This window comes from Mus pahari, chromosome 11 (assembly GCF_900095145.1).
Source record: "Mus pahari chromosome 11, PAHARI_EIJ_v1.1, whole genome shotgun sequence".
Lineage (NCBI taxonomy): Eukaryota > Metazoa > Chordata > Mammalia > Rodentia > Muridae > Mus > Mus pahari.
The window spans coordinates 23,855,970-23,873,942 of record NC_034600.1 but is presented as its reverse complement, the minus strand read 5'-3'; the positions used below and the strand labels follow the sequence as shown (position 1 = coordinate 23,873,942).

General features: G+C 48.6%; 1 protein-coding gene across 1 annotated transcript in view; it reads left to right on the top strand.

Moving 5' to 3' along the window:
• Positions 1-17,571, top strand: part of Thbs4 (thrombospondin 4) — a 42,892-nt gene extending 25,321 nt beyond the window's left edge. The window contains exons 9-21 of the mRNA XM_021208840.2: positions 2,178-2,330; positions 5,707-5,811; positions 6,031-6,138; positions 6,403-6,562; positions 7,715-7,833; positions 8,712-8,764; positions 11,181-11,374; positions 12,770-12,948; positions 13,937-13,985; positions 14,069-14,265; positions 14,911-15,083; positions 16,781-16,920; positions 17,441-17,571. Coding sequence (XP_021064499.1) covers positions 2,178-2,330; positions 5,707-5,811; positions 6,031-6,138; positions 6,403-6,562; positions 7,715-7,833; positions 8,712-8,764; positions 11,181-11,374; positions 12,770-12,948; positions 13,937-13,985; positions 14,069-14,265; positions 14,911-15,083; positions 16,781-16,920; positions 17,441-17,502 — 1,692 coding nt within the window. The 3' untranslated portion in view covers positions 17,503-17,571. The remainder of the gene's footprint in view (positions 1-2,177; positions 2,331-5,706; positions 5,812-6,030; positions 6,139-6,402; positions 6,563-7,714; positions 7,834-8,711; positions 8,765-11,180; positions 11,375-12,769; positions 12,949-13,936; positions 13,986-14,068; positions 14,266-14,910; positions 15,084-16,780; positions 16,921-17,440) is intronic.
• The last annotated feature ends 402 nt before the right edge of the window (positions 17,572-17,973 follow it).

The following is a 17,973-nucleotide window of genomic DNA, read 5'->3' as shown; positions in this document are numbered from 1 at the left end:
GAACTGGGTTGGAATTTTGATGGGGATTGCATTGAATCTGTAGATTGCTTTTGGCAGGATGGCCATTTTGACTATGTTAATCCTGCCAATCCATGGGCATGGGAGATCTTTCCATCATCTGAGATCTTCAATTTCTTTAAAAAAGCCAGGTTCTTTATCCTTTGTCAAAACTGTCTGTTCTTTGGTAATTATGTTGCCATCCATCACTATGAGAAAAGTCACTGGTCAAAAGCAACTGAAAGAAGGAACAGCCTCCTTTGGCTCATAGGCCATCTGGCTGGGAGGGAGGGGTGGTGATTGCGGACCAGATGGTCATGGGAGAGTCTTTATAGGCACCAGCATATCCTTTCATTCCCAGAAGAGCCCCTGAGTAGGCAGTAGTATGTGGTGCCCAGTCTATGGACTAAAAGGCTACAGCACTGGGGTGTTGTATAATTATGCTGAGGCCACACAGCTCCTTGGGTTTCCAGTCTTGCCGCAGAGCGTGAGACAGCCCCATGATGCTATCTCCGAGTTGGAACATGGTGGTACTTACACTTTTAGTCTTTGCCCCGGTCAAAGCTTGTCTGCCAAAATAGATATGGGAACCCTTGGCACTTATAGCAGAAGCCACCTAGAGAGAAGTGGACAGTAGCTAGAACTCCAGAGATTTCTAAGATGAAGGAGTAAGCAAGAGAAAAAGCAGAAGCCATGAGAAAGAATAGGTTGTCAGCCTATCTGACGGAGTTGAGAGATTATTTTAACAATATTTGTGAACAAGGCTTGGCCTTGCCAGTGGAGAGGTCCACAGTTTTAAAATCATCCAACTGTACATTATGACATGTAATTTACATGTAAATGATTCAATCAGTTCAGTTTTGTGGATGAATACATTCTGAGGTACTATCATGAAAGTGTGGTGCATTTTATGGTGCTGTATTATATATATATTTATGGTGCTGTATTTTATATATATATATATATATATATATGTGTGTGTGTGTGTGTGTGTGTGTGTGTGTGTGTGTAAAACAAACATTCGAGCCAAGAGGGGGAAGGCCACACCCATAACATCAGCACCCAGGGGGCTGAGGCAGCAAGATCGCCCTAAGTTCAAGACTAGCTTGTGCTACCTAGGCACAAATTTGTATAGTCTAGACTATCAAGTGACACTTTATCTCAAAACAAAACAAACAAAAGAATGTCGTTACAATGAGGTGATAGCTGTGCTGTGTAGATTAACTGTGGTAATTCCTTCACAATGCAGACACGTATTATACCATCACACTGGAGAGTTTAAGTGTGTGCAATTCTGGGAACCTGCCTGGTGAAAGGAGAGAACTGACTCCCACAAGCTGTCCTCTGACCTCCCACACACACACTTCATGGCATATATATATATATATATATATATATATATATATATATATATATATATGAATGATTGTATATATTATATATAATATATGATTTATAATATATATTATCTTATTTGCTAATTGAATCTCAATAAGGCTGAAATAATGAGTAAAAACACTTTGAGGTGCTGATAATGGCTCAGAGGTTAAGAGCCCTTGCTGCTCCTGCAGAGGACCAGGGTTCTGTTTCCCACATCCCCCTGGGGCCTCAAAACTCCAGTTTCAGAGGGTCTCACACCCTCTTCTGGTCTCTAGGGGCACCAGGCAAGCAGAATATTCATACACATGAAATAAATAAATGAATATTTAAACAAGTCTTAAAACTATCTGTATTGTTATATTTTAACCTTGAAAAAATTTAGAGGTCCCCCACCCCAGCCTGTGAAGAGCCAGCAGCCCCCTTTGTCTCTTCCCAGGAAACATGCCTCATCAGGACGTGTCAGTGCAAGCCATCACCCCGTCCCTGTGTGTATAAAAACTGAAGGAAGTTAATTTATGTTTAAATTAACTTTTTAATCAAGCCATGTCCTTATCTATCCCCAGTGTAAACTGTCACTCTGCCTCGCAGGACCTCGGTGGAACCTTCAGCCTTTCCCTCTTTCCCTCTGATAAGTCAGAGCACTGCCGGTTACTATCCAGCCTTCTCCACCTTCAGTCCTGGTTCTATGAGACACGCCCACGAGCAGAGAGCTAAGGGTCTTTATGCCCAGTCCCAGTACCGCCAACCAAAGACCAGTGATCTTTGCTTGAGATTCCGCCTTATCATCTTTGTCTCGGTAGGGATCTTATCGCTGTGGGCCTTGCAAACCAGGGTACACTGGTGATCAGACGAGGGGATGCAAGACTGAAAGGAGCTGCCGGAACCCAGAGCAGAACCCATGCAGTGTGCATGCGCAGTGCATTGAGGAGCGGCAAGGGGATGTGACGTGTGTGGTAAGCTCCTGATTTGCTTGATAGCTTTCCCTCCTGCTTTCTAAGCACGACCTCCTCAGTTTCTAGGAGCTTCAGAGTGTACACTCAGGTCAGATTAACACTGGGCATCTGGAAGGCGAGGACAGTTATGAACAACAATAGGTGTGCGAGAAGGTATAGAAGCAGGGGACAGACCTGGGGGAGAGGACAGGAGGCTCTCACACCTCTCTGCTGCTGGCATTTAAGGCAAAAATTTCCACAGAAGGTCATAGGGAGTTGGTGCTCCTTTAGGGCTCCACCATTCAGGTATCAAAGTGGCTGGTTACTCCTCTCTCTGCCAAGAGATGAGATAGCAGAGAACAAGGGCAGCTGGGCCTCAGATTGTCACTCAGAAACCTAACTGAGCCAGTTATATTATATCCTGTGCCTGTCTTGGTTGCAGCTTTTACGTTTGACCCTGATGTAGGCACAACTCAATGAATGGGCAGCCTTCCTACCCATTCCCATGCCCGCTGCCTTGGCTCCTAGCTGAGCCCTTTCCCATGACCCATTCCCAAACCCCAGGATCACAGCCCACAGGGGTCTTAAGCACTAACGTCTAAGATGGCTTCAGTTGCTTGCTCCTTTCTCTTCTGGGCTCCGGGTGCACAGTAGGAGAGCCACAGCCTATGCTCCCGGGGACCGTGGTGAGTCCCTCTGAGCAGTGTAAAACATTCCCTCCCCTCTTCTGGGCAAGGTGTGGTGGTGCACAGCTGTAATCTCATCCCTGTGAGTTTAAGGTCAGCCTGTTCTGTTAAAAGAGTTAGTTCCAGGCTGTCCAAAGCTACACAGGGAGACCCTGCTTAAAAAAAAAATAAATCTCTTTCATACTACACCTCAAACTTACACTTCTTTCTGGCTGGACACTTTCCCCTGGTCATCTTTATCAAATCAGAAAATGAGGCTGAAAACTTAGATAGATAGAAAGATAGATAGACAGACAGACAGACAGACAGACAGAGTAATAAAGCCAGTCCTCCACAGCAGTGCTGGTAATCTAGAGCAAGGCTCAGAGGACGGAATGAGCTATGTCAGAGGAAGAGAAAGAACCAAGCTTCCCCCATCCTGATGATAGGGCATGTTAAGACATACACATATACTTTTTTTTTTTAAAGTCATTGAAAAGCAAGTATATATCTGTGCTTAAATTCTCATATTCTGTGAACAAATCTATGGCCCCTCTGGGATGGTGGGTGATGGGGTTCTTAATATGTTTTTGAATTTGTAATAAGGCACAACGACAGATGGTAAAGGATTAATAAACTCGGCGTGACTACTAAAATAATTTAATCTGCCAGAAAATGGCTCATTAAAAATGTATTTGTTCCTAAAGGGAATTTTTTCCTCATTAAAATGAGTAGCAAATCGGACCCACAGCTGAACTTTCCAGGCCTTGCGAGGGTGGGCTGTGGAAGCCCCTGAGTGGGATGGGACTTTGGGGAGGAGCCTCTGGCCTGGGATGGAGGAGTAACGGGGATGACTCAGGCTACACAGGGAGACCAGAGGATGGGGACATGTAGGGAGCACCAGGATGTTCTCAGAGCTTTGTTCTCCACTGCTGGTCCTGAGTCTCCTCAGCTTCTTCCCTCTTCTCTCCTTTCAGCTCTAGTTGAAAATCAAGTGTGATTTTCCTCTCCTGCAATTGGTGCCTCCCTGGCTTTCCTCGTGGTCTCCATCTCCTCTCTTTCTCTTTCTGTCCTTCCCTCCTAACTTCAACAATCACCTTCCCACCTCCCCACCCCTAGTCCCCAGCTCTCACTCCTTGCACCTGAGTTGGTTTTAGGAAGGGTTTCCTCTTTCCTTGGTGAATCATATATCCTGGCTGACAAGCGCCTTTGGATATGGGTTTTATGCAAGGGAGAACACAGAAGTGCACATGAGCTAAATGCAAAGGGTAAAAGTCAGAAGAGGACGGATGAGGTTAATGCTTCCAATTCTGAGAGCCTGAGCAAGGTGCTGACCTGGGCTGAGCTCATGTGACTCTTGCATAAAAGGGACAACGATGCCCTTGCAGTGTTTCCTTAAGGACTGAAGAAAAAGGCTGGGAAAATCCACTTTAGAAAACCATTGGCAGATAGACCAGAGGAATGACTTAGCAGATAAAGGTAACAGCCACCAACTTCACACACACACACACACACACACACACACTTTTAACCTTCTGTCCTTTCATGCAGTGCTGTAATTGTTTTTTTAAACTGAAACAAAATCGTTACTTCCCACTTGACCCATGGTGGTGATGCTCACTGTTGGTTTTCTGGGCAACGGATGCTCAAGGGGGCATATCAAAGGAGGGTAAGGAGAGGTACACAGGACCAGCACTGACAACACCAGTGGGAGCCACCTCTGTTCACCTAAAAGGGTTTGAATAGAGATAATACACCTTAAAGTTTCCCTCTCTGGGTGGAAATTGACCCCCAAAATACCTTTTTAGCTGGAAAGATGGCTCAGCCGTTAAGGGTACTTACTGCTTTTGCAAAAGACCTGAGTTAAAATTTCAACACGCTTGTGTGGGTCACAAGTCCTTATAGCATTCCAGTGTGGATCACAGTTCCATAAGACCCAATGCCTTCTTCAGCCTCTAAGGACACACGTACATACACGGTACACATACATACTCTTGGGCACACATCTATACACATTAAACTAATAAATAAACCTGCCAACTCAATATCCCATGAGCTAAACTAGTACTCGCTCAGGACAAATGCACTGAAATAACTTGAGGCAGCAAATCAGGTCCTCTGCCATAAGAAAGCTGTTAGAAGCCTGATGTCCCAGGAGAAGACCCATGGAGTCCATCAAGGCGCGTCCAGTGCTTGTCTGAGCCAGAGGGGATGTTATCTGTCCAGTTTTGGGGTATGGGAGGTTCACTCTACTAAAGGTAGCACTCACTGATTATCTGATTATCTGGCCAGCAGGCCCTAAAGAGGCTCCAGTTGCCACCTCTACAGCATTGGAATTATGGACATGAACTGCTGTGTCTAGCCGTTGCTGTGGGCACTGGGGACCCAAATTAGGTCCTCCTGCTTGTGCAGCAAGTGCCATACGAAGACTGAGGCATCTTTCCAGGCCTTGTACAGAACTTCATCTATCCCAGGCTGGCTTCTAACTCACTGTGTAGCTAAGAATGACCTTGAACAGATTTTAATCCTCTTGCCTGTACCTCCTAGTCTCCTGATAGTGCAGGCATGGTCCACCCTGCTTAGCACAACTGAATTGTTAAATCCCATCTATGGAGGATGTGCGGCTCGGGGACCTTCCCCTGGGGACTCTCCCAGGGGGACAGAGACAGAGTCCATCTCTGCCTCCTTAGAGGGTGTTTTCCTCAGAGCTGTAACGGGTTCTCCCTTCACAGTGTGGAGTTGGCTGGGCTGGTGATGGCTATGTCTGTGGAAAGGACGTGGACATTGACAGTTACCCTGATGAAGAACTGCCATGCTCCGCCAGGAACTGCAAAAAGGTAAGGAAAGGAAGCTACGGGAAGAAATACCCATGAGGACTTCCAAAGTCATGTCCTAAATGGCTTTGGAAAATTAAAGTGGCTGCCTCTCAAATGGAGCAAACAAAATAGCGACTAACCAAGTAAGGCAGCCTAACTCAGTGTTGAGGTCAGAAATACTTGTTGACAGGAGACAGATGAATAGAGTGTGACTCTGAACTGTTTCCCCACCCCCATCAGGATAACTGCAAGTATGTGCCAAACTCTGGCCAGGAAGATGCAGATAGAGACGGCATCGGAGATGCATGTGATGAGGATGCAGATGGAGATGGGATCTTGAATGAACAGGTACCAGCTTTGTCAGGACAGCACGCACAGTGAGACACACCAGGGATGGTGGAAGCAAGCCTTTGAAGCAGGTTGCTGATGCTAATCATTCCGAACCTCAGTCTCCATGCCTATGTTCCCACACCAATACAGCTGCATCCTATGTCCTGTCCTGTCCTAAACACACCTGTCATGAGTGTTAAAAATATAAAACAGGCAAATCTGGCCAACCACAACACTGAGACAGGTAGGTCTGAGGAATTCTTCCACCTTCTCACCATTTAGGACAACTGTGTCCTGACTCACAATATAGACCAAAGGAACAGTGATAAAGATATCTTTGGGGATGCCTGTGACAACTGCCGGATGGTCCTGAATAACGACCAGAAGGATACCGACGGAGATGGGAGAGGAGACGCCTGTGATGACGACATGGATGGAGACGGTAGGATTGTTTGGCTCCAACTTTTATTTGGAATTCCTTTGTCCTCTGACCTCCCCATGAGTAGGACCTCCCTCCGTGTCGTTCGCTCTGACCTATGTCTGGTGGCCCAGTAACCCTAGATGTTTCTGGTACTTATAGCACTAGGAGGAACTCTGCGAACGTACTCTGTCTACTAGTGTCTTGTCAGAGCTGTGTCTGTAAGGCATCTGCCTTCCTGGCTCCTCCCACACCCCCAGCCCTCAACATGGGGATTGAGAACTGAGTTTTCAGTAGGGTCAAACACTACACTGTCTCCTCCTGAAAGCAAGACAAGAAGATGTACCAGTCAGTCCCTGCGTGCTCTGGGAAGGGCTGGGATGCCATGGTGGCTGTACTGCCCATCTCTGGGACTCTACCACAGGGACTTTGTGGGAGGTCCTTGCCAGGAGCAGCTCTGAAAGCCTCATGGAGCTTGAGGAAGGACATTTTATTCAGTATGGTGTCCATACCGTATAGCAACTATCCTAAAAAGACAGCCTAGAATCTGAGTTTCTGAAAACATACCACCCCACCAGAAAAACCTCCTTTTAAAACTGCTCCCACCTCAAACACACACATCCACTCCTCCAGATTATACACACCTCCCCTAAAGCACAGGCTTACCTTGAGTGAACTAAAGTAACAAGCCCATTCCAGTGGCCTGCTGATAAACCAGTTCAATTAAACACCCTAACTTGTAGCATTTGTCCATTTCTACAATCCTACTCCTCTCACTGTTGTTAACTTCAAATATCATTGAACATGAAATTGGGAAACAGGAATTCAGTAGCCCCAGGCCCAACTCCTGCATACCACTGTCCAAAGGTCTTATGTCTCCATTAAAATTTAGACACCCACAACAGTGAGTGAGTCATCATGGCCTCCTCTGGATGCTGCCACAACCCTTAACATCTTAGACCATCCATTTCATTGGATAGCTGCCTTAGAGACTTGTTTATGTTTGAGTCTCCCCAAATCCCTATTTTTGGGGTCACCTTCAGGTACTACTAGAGATGGCGATGTAGCAATGGTGCAGCCGGAATAAGACACCACAGCCCGACCTCCCAGCAGCCGCAAGTCTCCCACCCTTTCCTGTGGCATTCTCTGACCCAAGGTAGCATTCTTTTCCTGCAGGAATAAAAAACATTTTGGACAACTGTCCCAGAGTTCCCAACCGTGACCAGCAGGATCGGGATGGTGACGGTGTCGGAGATGCTTGTGACAGCTGTCCTGATGTCAGTAACCCTAACCAGGTCAGTAAGACAGGGGTCACACTGTGAATGAAAGTTGCTGATATAAAGATTCACACGAATCGACATCTAGAGAAACCCAGCCCTGCTGCTGGCCGGTTCCTTGCTATCGTGGAGAAATGACATGCATTAGGTCATGGATGATGGGAATAAACTGGTCCAGTCGAGATAGTTATTGACAACCACAGCGATGAATCAGGACAGGAACTCCCGAGACCCTTGGGAAATACCTCACGTGCGCACAACACTCATGGCACTCCGAGTATGAGCTTAGTGACACCCAAACAAGTTTCTTCTGTCAAAGAAAACAGAAACATAGGCATGAGCCTGATCGCACGGCCCTTTAGTTCCTCAGTCTATGTGTGGACATTGCAGATTAAGTTCAGTCAGTGGTATGTTGTTTCCCTTCCCATACGCCTGTTACTTGGATCCCTGGGCATAGTGCGCAGTCTGTTTCTGAAGCCTTGAAACAGATGCACGTCCCCATTGCCTCCTCTGCCTCACTCCCCATCCTGTCTCAACTCTAAAGTAAGAAGCAACATAGAGTCAATGTGCTTTGACCCATGCCTACGGCCGGCTCCCTGCTGACCCAGCCAGAGCACCCAACCTCTGCCTGCCACTGTGCCACCCAGAACCCTTCCCAGTCAGCTCAGCTGGTGTGTGGGCAGCCCCTCCAAGAAGCTTGATATTTTAAAGAGCTCTTTTGAAAATTCAGCACTGTGCCTACACCAATATGGTGTTGTCCTTTTGCAGTTTTGTGCCAGCCTGGTTCCCGAGAAACAATTCCTGAAACCCAGTGATGATAAGCCAGCTTTGCCTTCTTGGGAACAGTCCATACATGCAGGCCCAGTGGTAAATAACACGTTCTGCTCTCTTTGCAGTCGGATGTGGATAACGATCTGGTTGGGGACTCCTGTGACACCAACCAAGACAGGTATGGCATGCCTCCCAGCCACATGGAAACAATTGGGAGTCTGGGGACAGCGGGAATTGTCAGAGCGTTGTGCTGGCAGCGTGCCCAGGCTGTGGATGGATCAGGTTCCAGGGAGGAAGTGGGTCCACCTTTGCTCCAGGCCACTCTACCTCCCTGAAAGGAGCGATGTCAGCTCCAGCCAGCACTTACACCATTTTTCAGAAACGAAGTCAGAACATGAAGCCTTGCAGGAAAGCTTGGAATGAGACAGCCGGATGTCATCCATGATATAATCTCTCTGTGCTTCAGTTTCCTTACCTGTAAAATGGGAGTTGCTGTAGATATATAGCTCATGGGCTGTTATGAAATTGAGTTAGCCCAGGAAATGTGCCTTGTGTAGTTTCTACACTCATTAGATGTTAGCCCTTTTACTATCGTATCAGGAAAGTCCATCACCCCCTAACAGAGGGGCTTGCTGGGAGATCACCGGTCTTTCATTGTCCTTGATGTGTTTTCTGTCTCATTGAGAGGAATTATTGTGTGTGAGAGCCTTCTGATGATCATTGTAGCCCAACATGGAGTCCCTCCATGAAGACGAGGGAGGGCTGGGGACCCAGCTCAATGATAAAGCATTTACCAAGCACATGCTGGGTCAGGAGTGCAATCGCCAGCCCCATCAGGAAAGAACCAGAACAGGATGGAGAGTGGAGCTGGTGCTGAAGGAGAAAAGCTTGGCTCCGTACCCTCGGCACCAGACGTCTGCACTCTCATACTTCCTCGATCCATTCATCCCCACCCCCCTTGGGTGCTTCGTGGAAAGGTGGTCAGGGTACGTCTGAAGGTACGGATCCCAAAAAGCAGAGCAGAACAACACTCAGCTCTTCTTCCAGCAACTGCAGCAGAGTCAGTTCACCCAGCGTTGCTCAGGGCGGCTCCTGCCAGGTCCCATCTTCTCTGTGCTGACATTACTGCTGTGTGCATCACAGTCAAGGGAACACAAGCATTTCCTCAAGCCCTTAGAAGCTCATTGCCTCTCAGAACAGTAGAGACAATGACCACACCTCACAGGTTAGGTGAAAACTCACACTGTTACAGGGCAAGCTCCAGCACAGAGCCATCCCTTGGGTGGGAGATGGTGGCTGTTGGTACCACAGCACAGGAGAGACTGTCAGTGACGCAGTCTGACACTGTCTGTGTCCCAGAGCATAAGGTAGGACTGGCGTTCTGACAACTACCCTAATGATGTGTGGTGTGCATCAAGGATGTCCCAGTGGCCGGTCAGCATGTACTCTGGTTACCATCTATAGAAATGTCTAAAATAGCCTATCCTACCAGCCTCTAGATATTTGCCTAAAACAAGTGACTCATTCTGCCACATTTTAATTCCCATGAACTTGAGCTTCACTAGGAGGGGGCTAGGAACTGCTTGTTTCTCCCCAGAGGTGGCAGGGCTCTCTCTGCAAATGGTGGTGATTCAAGAAGCTCACTCTTGTGCTAGGAGAAATGCAGAAAACCGGTTTCCACAGTCTTCCATTGATGAACTCATGCTCTGTGGGGGCTCTTCTGCCTCCAGAATGAGAAGGAGGGCTTCCCTCTGTGTCCCCCCTGGAGGGTATACACAGCTTCTGGAAAGGTCTTGAGTGAGGCAGAGTGAGAAGAGAATCCACTCTGGTCCCTAGTAGCCATGGAAGGTTCCAGAAGACTCAGGTGGTCCTCAGAGAGACAGAGCAGTTGTACCCCACAGTTGGCCCTTCATCCTGGAAAGAAGAAGGTCGGGTGGACAAAGAATAAACATCCTGAGAGGTCCCTTGGGTCAGCTCTGGGGTAAAACCAGTGCACCCACTTCTGGGCAAAGAGTGGCCGTCTTCAGGTCCAAGTCCTCACAGGGTCACCAGTCACGAGATGGGAATCATGAAAAACAACGTAACAGAAAACATCAGGGGACGTAACTAGTAGAAGCAGGTGCTTAGAAGATGCTTTCACAGGCCTTAAAGTTGAATCACTCAACTGAATCTGCTGCCCTTGAAGTGGGCCTTGTTTGTATCGCTATCATGTAGATGAGGAATGTGCACCTCTCTGGTCCAGCATCATGCCTGAGGCTGCTGTTCGCCAGTGCCTGAGCCAGGACCCACACACATTTCCTCGCCTCTTGCCTTACACATTCACACCTCCTTGGAGCGAGGTATCATCTAGCAGTCCTTAGAGATGACAGCCACCCAGAGTCACAGATTATAGAAATAGACTCTTATCTTCCCAAACTGGAAGCGGCTAGCTTCTTTCAGGACACAGAGGAAGTGACGGAGTTGTTTCTGAAGCCGCTTTATCAGAGAAAGGTCTGATAGGGTCTGCTGAAACCCAACCTGCTGACAGCCCACCCAGACTCCCCCCCTGGGAGTGGAGGCTTCTGTCTCCTACTAAACTAATCTTTGCTCTGCAGTGACGGGGATGGCCACCAGGACAGCACAGACAACTGCCCCACCGTCATCAACAGTTCCCAGTTGGACACTGACAAAGATGGGATTGGCGATGAATGTGATGACGATGATGATAACGACGGCATCCCAGACCTGGTGCCCCCTGGCCCAGACAACTGCAGGCTCGTCCCCAACCCAACCCAGGAAGATAGCAACAGTAAGCATGCTCTGCCCAGGGCTGCCTGGGACACACACAGCTCTGGATTCCCCATAGCCACATGAAGGGACACCCAGTTCCCTAGGGAGGCCTCATCTTTCCTGCTCCCCAATAGCTTCTGCTTCAAATCCAGCTCGTGTAGACAGTAGACATCTGTGGAGAGCAATCTGCAACTGGCTGAGGCTGATTAGCCTGGCTGCCTCATGAGCTGCCCTGGGATGAGATCACACAGAACATGGCCCAGTCACATGCTAGAGCTGGGTCTCCAGTGGCCCTTGGCACAGCTCTGGTCTTCCTTGCTCCTGCCACTGGGAGTGGGGAAGGGAGCCATAGAGAGAGCAACCACAAACCAGTAAAGAACCGTGTGCATCGAATCAGTTATGAACTGACATGGGCTCATCCTAGCAAAGCAAGTGAAGTGTCTCAGGTGTCATCTCAGCCCAGCAGACTGTACCTGCAGACACCTGTAGGGGACACCAAAGTTAGCAATATTCTGGTGACAATAGTTCTGGTTTTGTGCACATGTTAGACCTTTGTTTCAGGCTTAAGATCTACCGGGTGGTGAGCCTGACTGTGTGTAAGAACTTTCTGGGAAAGAGTTGGGGGCTATAGTAATATATATATTTTATAGTAATATATATATATATATATATTAATATATATATTAAAAGTCCCAGCCCACGGCTTCTACCCTGCCTTTGGTTATTGAGTTCCTGGAAGAAAGACACACTCATAGACTTCACAATTACAATATGCCCTAAGGAACATAGAGCTGGCCGGCTGCCTGCCCTCTATGCTGTTAGAATCACTTTCCTAACAATAACCCTGAATTATTCCTGACTATGTCTCATCTGAGCTGCTCTCTCCAGTTGGGCAGCATCAGGACCACGTTCTCCTGTCTCTCATCCCATGGCCGCTCTCCTCTTTCCTCCTGCATGTCCTTATTTGATCGTGACCTCTTCCTCCTCCTCCCCTCCTTGTGGTCCTCTCTTCCCAAACCCACAAAGCCTCAACCCCACCCATGTCTCTTCTGCCCAGGTATTGGCTGTTGGCATCTTTATTTACCAATCACAATTAACTGGGGACAGGGTCACTCAGGGATAACCAGACTGAGAGGCACCAAAATAGCATTAGAACACAAGCAGCGTTAGACCAAACCACTACAAGGGGCAAAGTTTTACACTGGCCTTGCAAGAAACTCCGGGTGGTTCCTGGTTGGCTGTCACAAGGGCTCCAGAATGTGACTCAGATAACAAACCCAGAGTTCCTCTCCTAACTCTGAAAACCCTGCCTAAAGGTGGGAGCTTGGCCTTTTCTGCTCCTGCCCAGTCCCCTTCTCTGCTGAGGACTGAGTCTCAGCACCCCAGCATCCCTGCCTCCTCCCTTCACCCTTAGATGATGGAGTAGGAGATATCTGTGAAGCTGACTTCGACCAGGACCAGGTCATCGATCGCATTGATGTGTGCCCTGAGAATGCAGAGATCACCCTGACTGACTTCAGGGCCTACCAGACAGTGGTCCTGGACCCTGAAGGGGACGCTCAGATCGACCCCAACTGGGTGGTCCTGAACCAGGTACGCAGTGCATGCTGGCAGCAGTTCGACTCAGCCCCGCTGCCTAGGACATCCTGGGAATGGTGAGCCCCATCTGGAGGGTGTCGACTCCCACGTGGCTCTACTCTCTTGGCATATGCTCCACCTCGTGGCCTTGAGGTACTCTACTTTTCGGGATGTTGAAATCAACTTTCCCCAAAACCTCTGTGGTTGCTCGTGGTGGCACTTCAGAAGGTGGCTGAGATGGCTGGAATAAGGGCCCTGGCCATGTGATCCATGAGCCTCGCTCCTCATCTTTCCAATAGACTGTGAGTGCCCCTAAGTATGCCACTGAAGAAGACACTGGCTAGTGGCATTTCCAGAGTCACAAAGCTCATCTCAGTGGCCCTTGTTTCATTGCTGCTGCTGTGACAAAATATTCTGACCAGAGAAACCTAGAGGAGGAAGGGTTTATATCTGCTCACATTTCCAAGTTACAGTCCATTGTGTGGGGGAAGTCAAGGCAGGGACTTGAAGTAGCTAGTCATATCACATCCACAGCCAAGAACGGAGAGAACTGCACGTGTGTCTGCCTCGTACTCTGCTCACTTTCTCTTCTCATAGAGTCCTAGACCAAACCCAGCAAATGGTGCCAGTCCTTCCCACACCAACTAACCTCATCAGGACAATTACCCCATGGGTATGCGCACGGGACAACCTGGTCTAGACAGTCCATCATCGGGCATCTCTTCTGGGGTGATCTACATTGCATTGAGCTGACAAAGCAAATCAGCCATCACAGTGTCCCTCAGAATGTACGCCATAGCCTGCCTGGCTTGGGGTTTATTAAGTCAGCTTATGTGGCAGTATTAGCAAAAGCCATACACTCACCTCCTTTAAGTCAATACCAAACAGAGCAATGCTTGTTCTGGACTGGACTGTACACAGTCACCTTGGTGCCTGAGGTTAGAGGCTGCCCCAGGTTCTCTCAGCCCCCTCAAGTCCTGAGCTCCCTCCCCTCTCTTCACAGGGCATGGAGATTGTGCAGACCATGAACAGTGACCCTGGCCTAGCAGTTGGTACGTCCTGGGCCTCTGGCTGTGTATGTAGAATTCAGTCAGCTGTTGGTGTAGCCTTTTCTAATTGCATCGCCTCTCCACAGGGTACACGGCATTTAACGGAGTTGACTTTGAAGGGACCTTCCACGTAAACACCCAGACAGACGACGACTATGCTGGCTTTATTTTTGGTTACCAAGACAGCTCCAGCTTCTATGTGGTCATGTGGAAGCAGACAGAACAGACGTACTGGCAGGCTACACCGTTCCGTGCAGTAGCAGAACCTGGTATTCAGCTCAAGGTAATGGCAGTTTGAATCCCCATGACTTCTGTTCTTCTAGACCCTCCACCTTACTTCATGTTTAGAGTTCTCCTAAAAGTCGCTACGTTAATCTGAGCAACAAGTACACTCACGGCGATGCTTGGCTGGGGAGCCTTGAGCGACAACCTTGCCTGCCTTCGGTTGAGCCTGTACCTTTCAACTTGTGCAACTCATGCTGCCAATGTCAGGCTGAGTGGGGTCAAAGAGGCGGAGGAGGTTTAAGGCATACCTGAGTCAGGCCGTGTTAAAGCCTAGCCAGTGTGTTCAATCAAAGCGATGGGCTCTACAGGAACAATGGGGCTACTTCTTTCACTCCTGCTAGGGCAGGAAGCACACGTCCACAGCCAGACATCTGTCGGAAGCCCTCAGTGGGCAAATAGGCAGAGTGACAGACTTGTATCAGGAAAAAAAGTAGCGTGAGTAGCATAGTGCCATCCACTGCTAAATTCCACAGGGCCGGGGCCAGCTCAATAGAAATGACACTGAAGGTTTATGCTTTTGCCATCGTAAAACTGCATAGCCTTGCAGTGAACATGAGTTCACCTCTGTGTTTACTTCAGACACCTGAGGCAGAGAGGGTCTGCGTGTGTCCTGTCCTAACATTTTGCTCATGTCTTTGTCCAGGCTGTGAAGTCTAAAACTGGCCCAGGGGAACATCTCCGAAACTCCCTGTGGCACACGGGGGATACCAGTGACCAGGTCAGGCTGCTGTGGAAGGACTCCAGGAATGTGGGCTGGAAGGACAAGGTCTCCTACCGCTGGTTCCTGCAGCATAGGCCCCAGGTGGGCTACATCAGGTAGGCTGAGGGCCCTTCGGCCGTGGATGGGGAGGGACGCACTCTGTACACTCCACAAACCAGAATCCCCACTTCCCCAAGCAGTTCCAACCTGATAGTCCTTAGGGCAGGACTCCCAGAAAGGTGGGGCAAAGACACCGGGCTTAACTGATCCCTAGACAGTAGGGCCAAGCTGCAGAGCTAAGGTGCTTCAGGGGGAGGCCATGCTTTGGATGTGCTGTTAGGAAAGTGTGAGGGAGGAGGTGATGAGGGGGACAGCAGAGAGGAGACGCAGCTGAGATGGTACCCAGACATTCCTGAGACTCCTCCAGGCCCCATGGAACAGTCCACGCTGACCGCAGAGCCCCCTTGCAGTCTGTCCTCCAGGCTGGGTTTTAAGTCCCAAAAGAGCAGCCCCGGTGGTTTGGGCCTCACTCATGTTCATCACTGTGCCTGGCATGCACTGTGCACAGCGAGAGCTGTACATCTGGGGACTGGCGTGATGGCCTCAGTTTCTTCTTTACAGGCCTGTCTTGTTTCTGTTGCTGTTGTTTTGTTTGTTCAACTGCTCTTGTTGAAATGCAGTCAGTGTTCACGCCCCAGACTGGCAGCACATGTGTGGTGTGCTCGGGGGTGTGTGGATTGCAGCTTCCTAGCCAGGGTGGGAGGTACCAGGTAGATGGATGCCTAATGAAAATAAGGCGGTGAGAGCTGATTCATGGTCTGTTCTCTGTGGCTTTGTGTCATCTACCTCTGTTCACCGCACAGGGGGGGCCAGGTGTGGCCATGTTCTTACCTAATGGAGCTCAATGTGCCTTTTCTGTCTCAAAAATGAAATCAGAAAATATGACCCCTCTAAGTATATAATTTTAGAAAAGTCCACCTGAACCCTAAAACTGCAGAGAAATAAGAATTGATTACTATACAACCAAAGGAAATGGTTCCTTGGAACCACTCCTAGACTCACATGAAGGTAGCATTTAAACAGAGTAGTGTGTCTGAGAATTAAGTATTACAGTGGTGTTGACAATACCCATACATGAGCTGACTCTTAATTTTCTAACAGAACGGCGTGCTCAGGCACTTCTTGGTTTACCCTGGGGAACTGAGTTTAATTTAAAATCAATGCAGAAGAAAATGCTGCTGAGAGTAAAATGTGGTTGCCTCTCCTAGGCGAGGTGCCGCTCACCTTCCCCATGACACTCCACAGGGGTACAAAGCTCAGAGCAAGCTTTAGGTAATTCACTCTGGGGTGTTGAAGGCAGGTATCCAGGGGCTTCTGTCCCTCAGTGCTACCATGACAACTGAAATTGCCCCCACAGCTACCTAAAGCTGCTTATCAAGGCGCTGAGAGTCCACCAGTGAAATCAGCTAGACCAAAGGAGAAAGCGCAGGGGTTCTAGGTACAGTATCCAGAGACAATAACTCACAAGACAGCGAAGCCACAAAACTGCTTGTCCGTGATGTCAGGCTATTTTGTTTTAATTCACCAGCAAGTACCTATCCAGGAACTATGCACCTGACACTATGCTGGCCCTGTTAAAAACCAAGTTAGGGAGCCATGGACTCTTGTTTCCTGTCCTGGGGAACTTCCAACCTCACTGGGGAGGGACCAACTAGAGTCAGTGGAAAACAACATGTCCGAATCAAGAGGTAAGTCCGGGAGCCAGCAGTGGTACCACGTTGTTCCTCACCGGGCACACCTGTGCTTTCTGCAGGGTGCGCTTTTATGAAGGCTCGGAGTTGGTGGCTGACTCTGGGGTCACCATAGACACCACCATGCGTGGAGGCCGACTTGGTGTGTTCTGCTTCTCTCAAGAAAACATCATCTGGTCCAACCTCAAGTACCGCTGCAATGGTAACCTTCATGCTAAGTGTCTCTCCACAGTACACGGGAGCAACCAAGAAATCTTATTTCTGTCACACGCACCCCCCCCAAAGCCTCACCACCATGTGCCCATTAAAACCTGATGTTCCCTGCATAACATAAGAGGAAGGCAGAGCCAGGCTTTCCTGCTTCCCAAATCTGAACATTGAAACCCATAGAATTTAACTGCATGTTTTAGAGTTAGGGGTTTGGTGAGAAATTCCGTCAGCTTAATCTACAGGCAGCCTTTCTTTTTCATTAGGCTCAAACATAATCACAGACTGAAAAGGCACTCTGCCTGCTAATTTTCCCTAGGCCTATGAATAAGCCCCGCTGGGCTTTAAGCCAACGATTTACTAACAAAGCAACCTGAGGTAGAAAATGGCTTTTAGCTTGTGGGAGTCTCAGGCGAGCTGACAGCGCCCCCTGCAGGCGGCCTGGGCGGCATGTGATAGCCATGATTCCAGCCTGGAAGGATCCTCACTCATTACCACCCCGATTCTTGTTGCAGATACCATACCAGAGGACTTCCAGGAGTTCCAGACCCAGAGTTTCGACCGCTTGGATAATTAAGCCAAGAAGCAATCCCACAATGGCTTTCTCAAACACCACAAACAACATCTTTTTTAAAAACTTCCTGTAATTCTCTGTATATTACCATGGCTTTGCTTTTACCAACCCAAATACATCAACACGTTTTACATGAATGTGGAAATAAAGAAGAGACTATTTCTAATAACCACGGTCTTCAGTCATTTCTAATGGAAGCTCGGGTTTTGGTGACCTGTGTTGTTTTCTGAGGAATCCTTGATAAACTTACCAGATTGTTTTTGTTATTTTTTTTCCTCTTGAGTGTGTATTGTGTGCCACGGAGCACAGGTGTGAACCGGACAACCAGACCAAAGGTCATTTCTGGGGTGACCCTGTTTAGTGCCACACTAAAGCCTGCTTTCTGTTCACACGGTAGACCCCTCATTCTTGGCATGGAGTCTCCAGGGCAGCCCCCCAGGCTTTGGGAGGAGGTGACATCCTGAGAAACCTGAA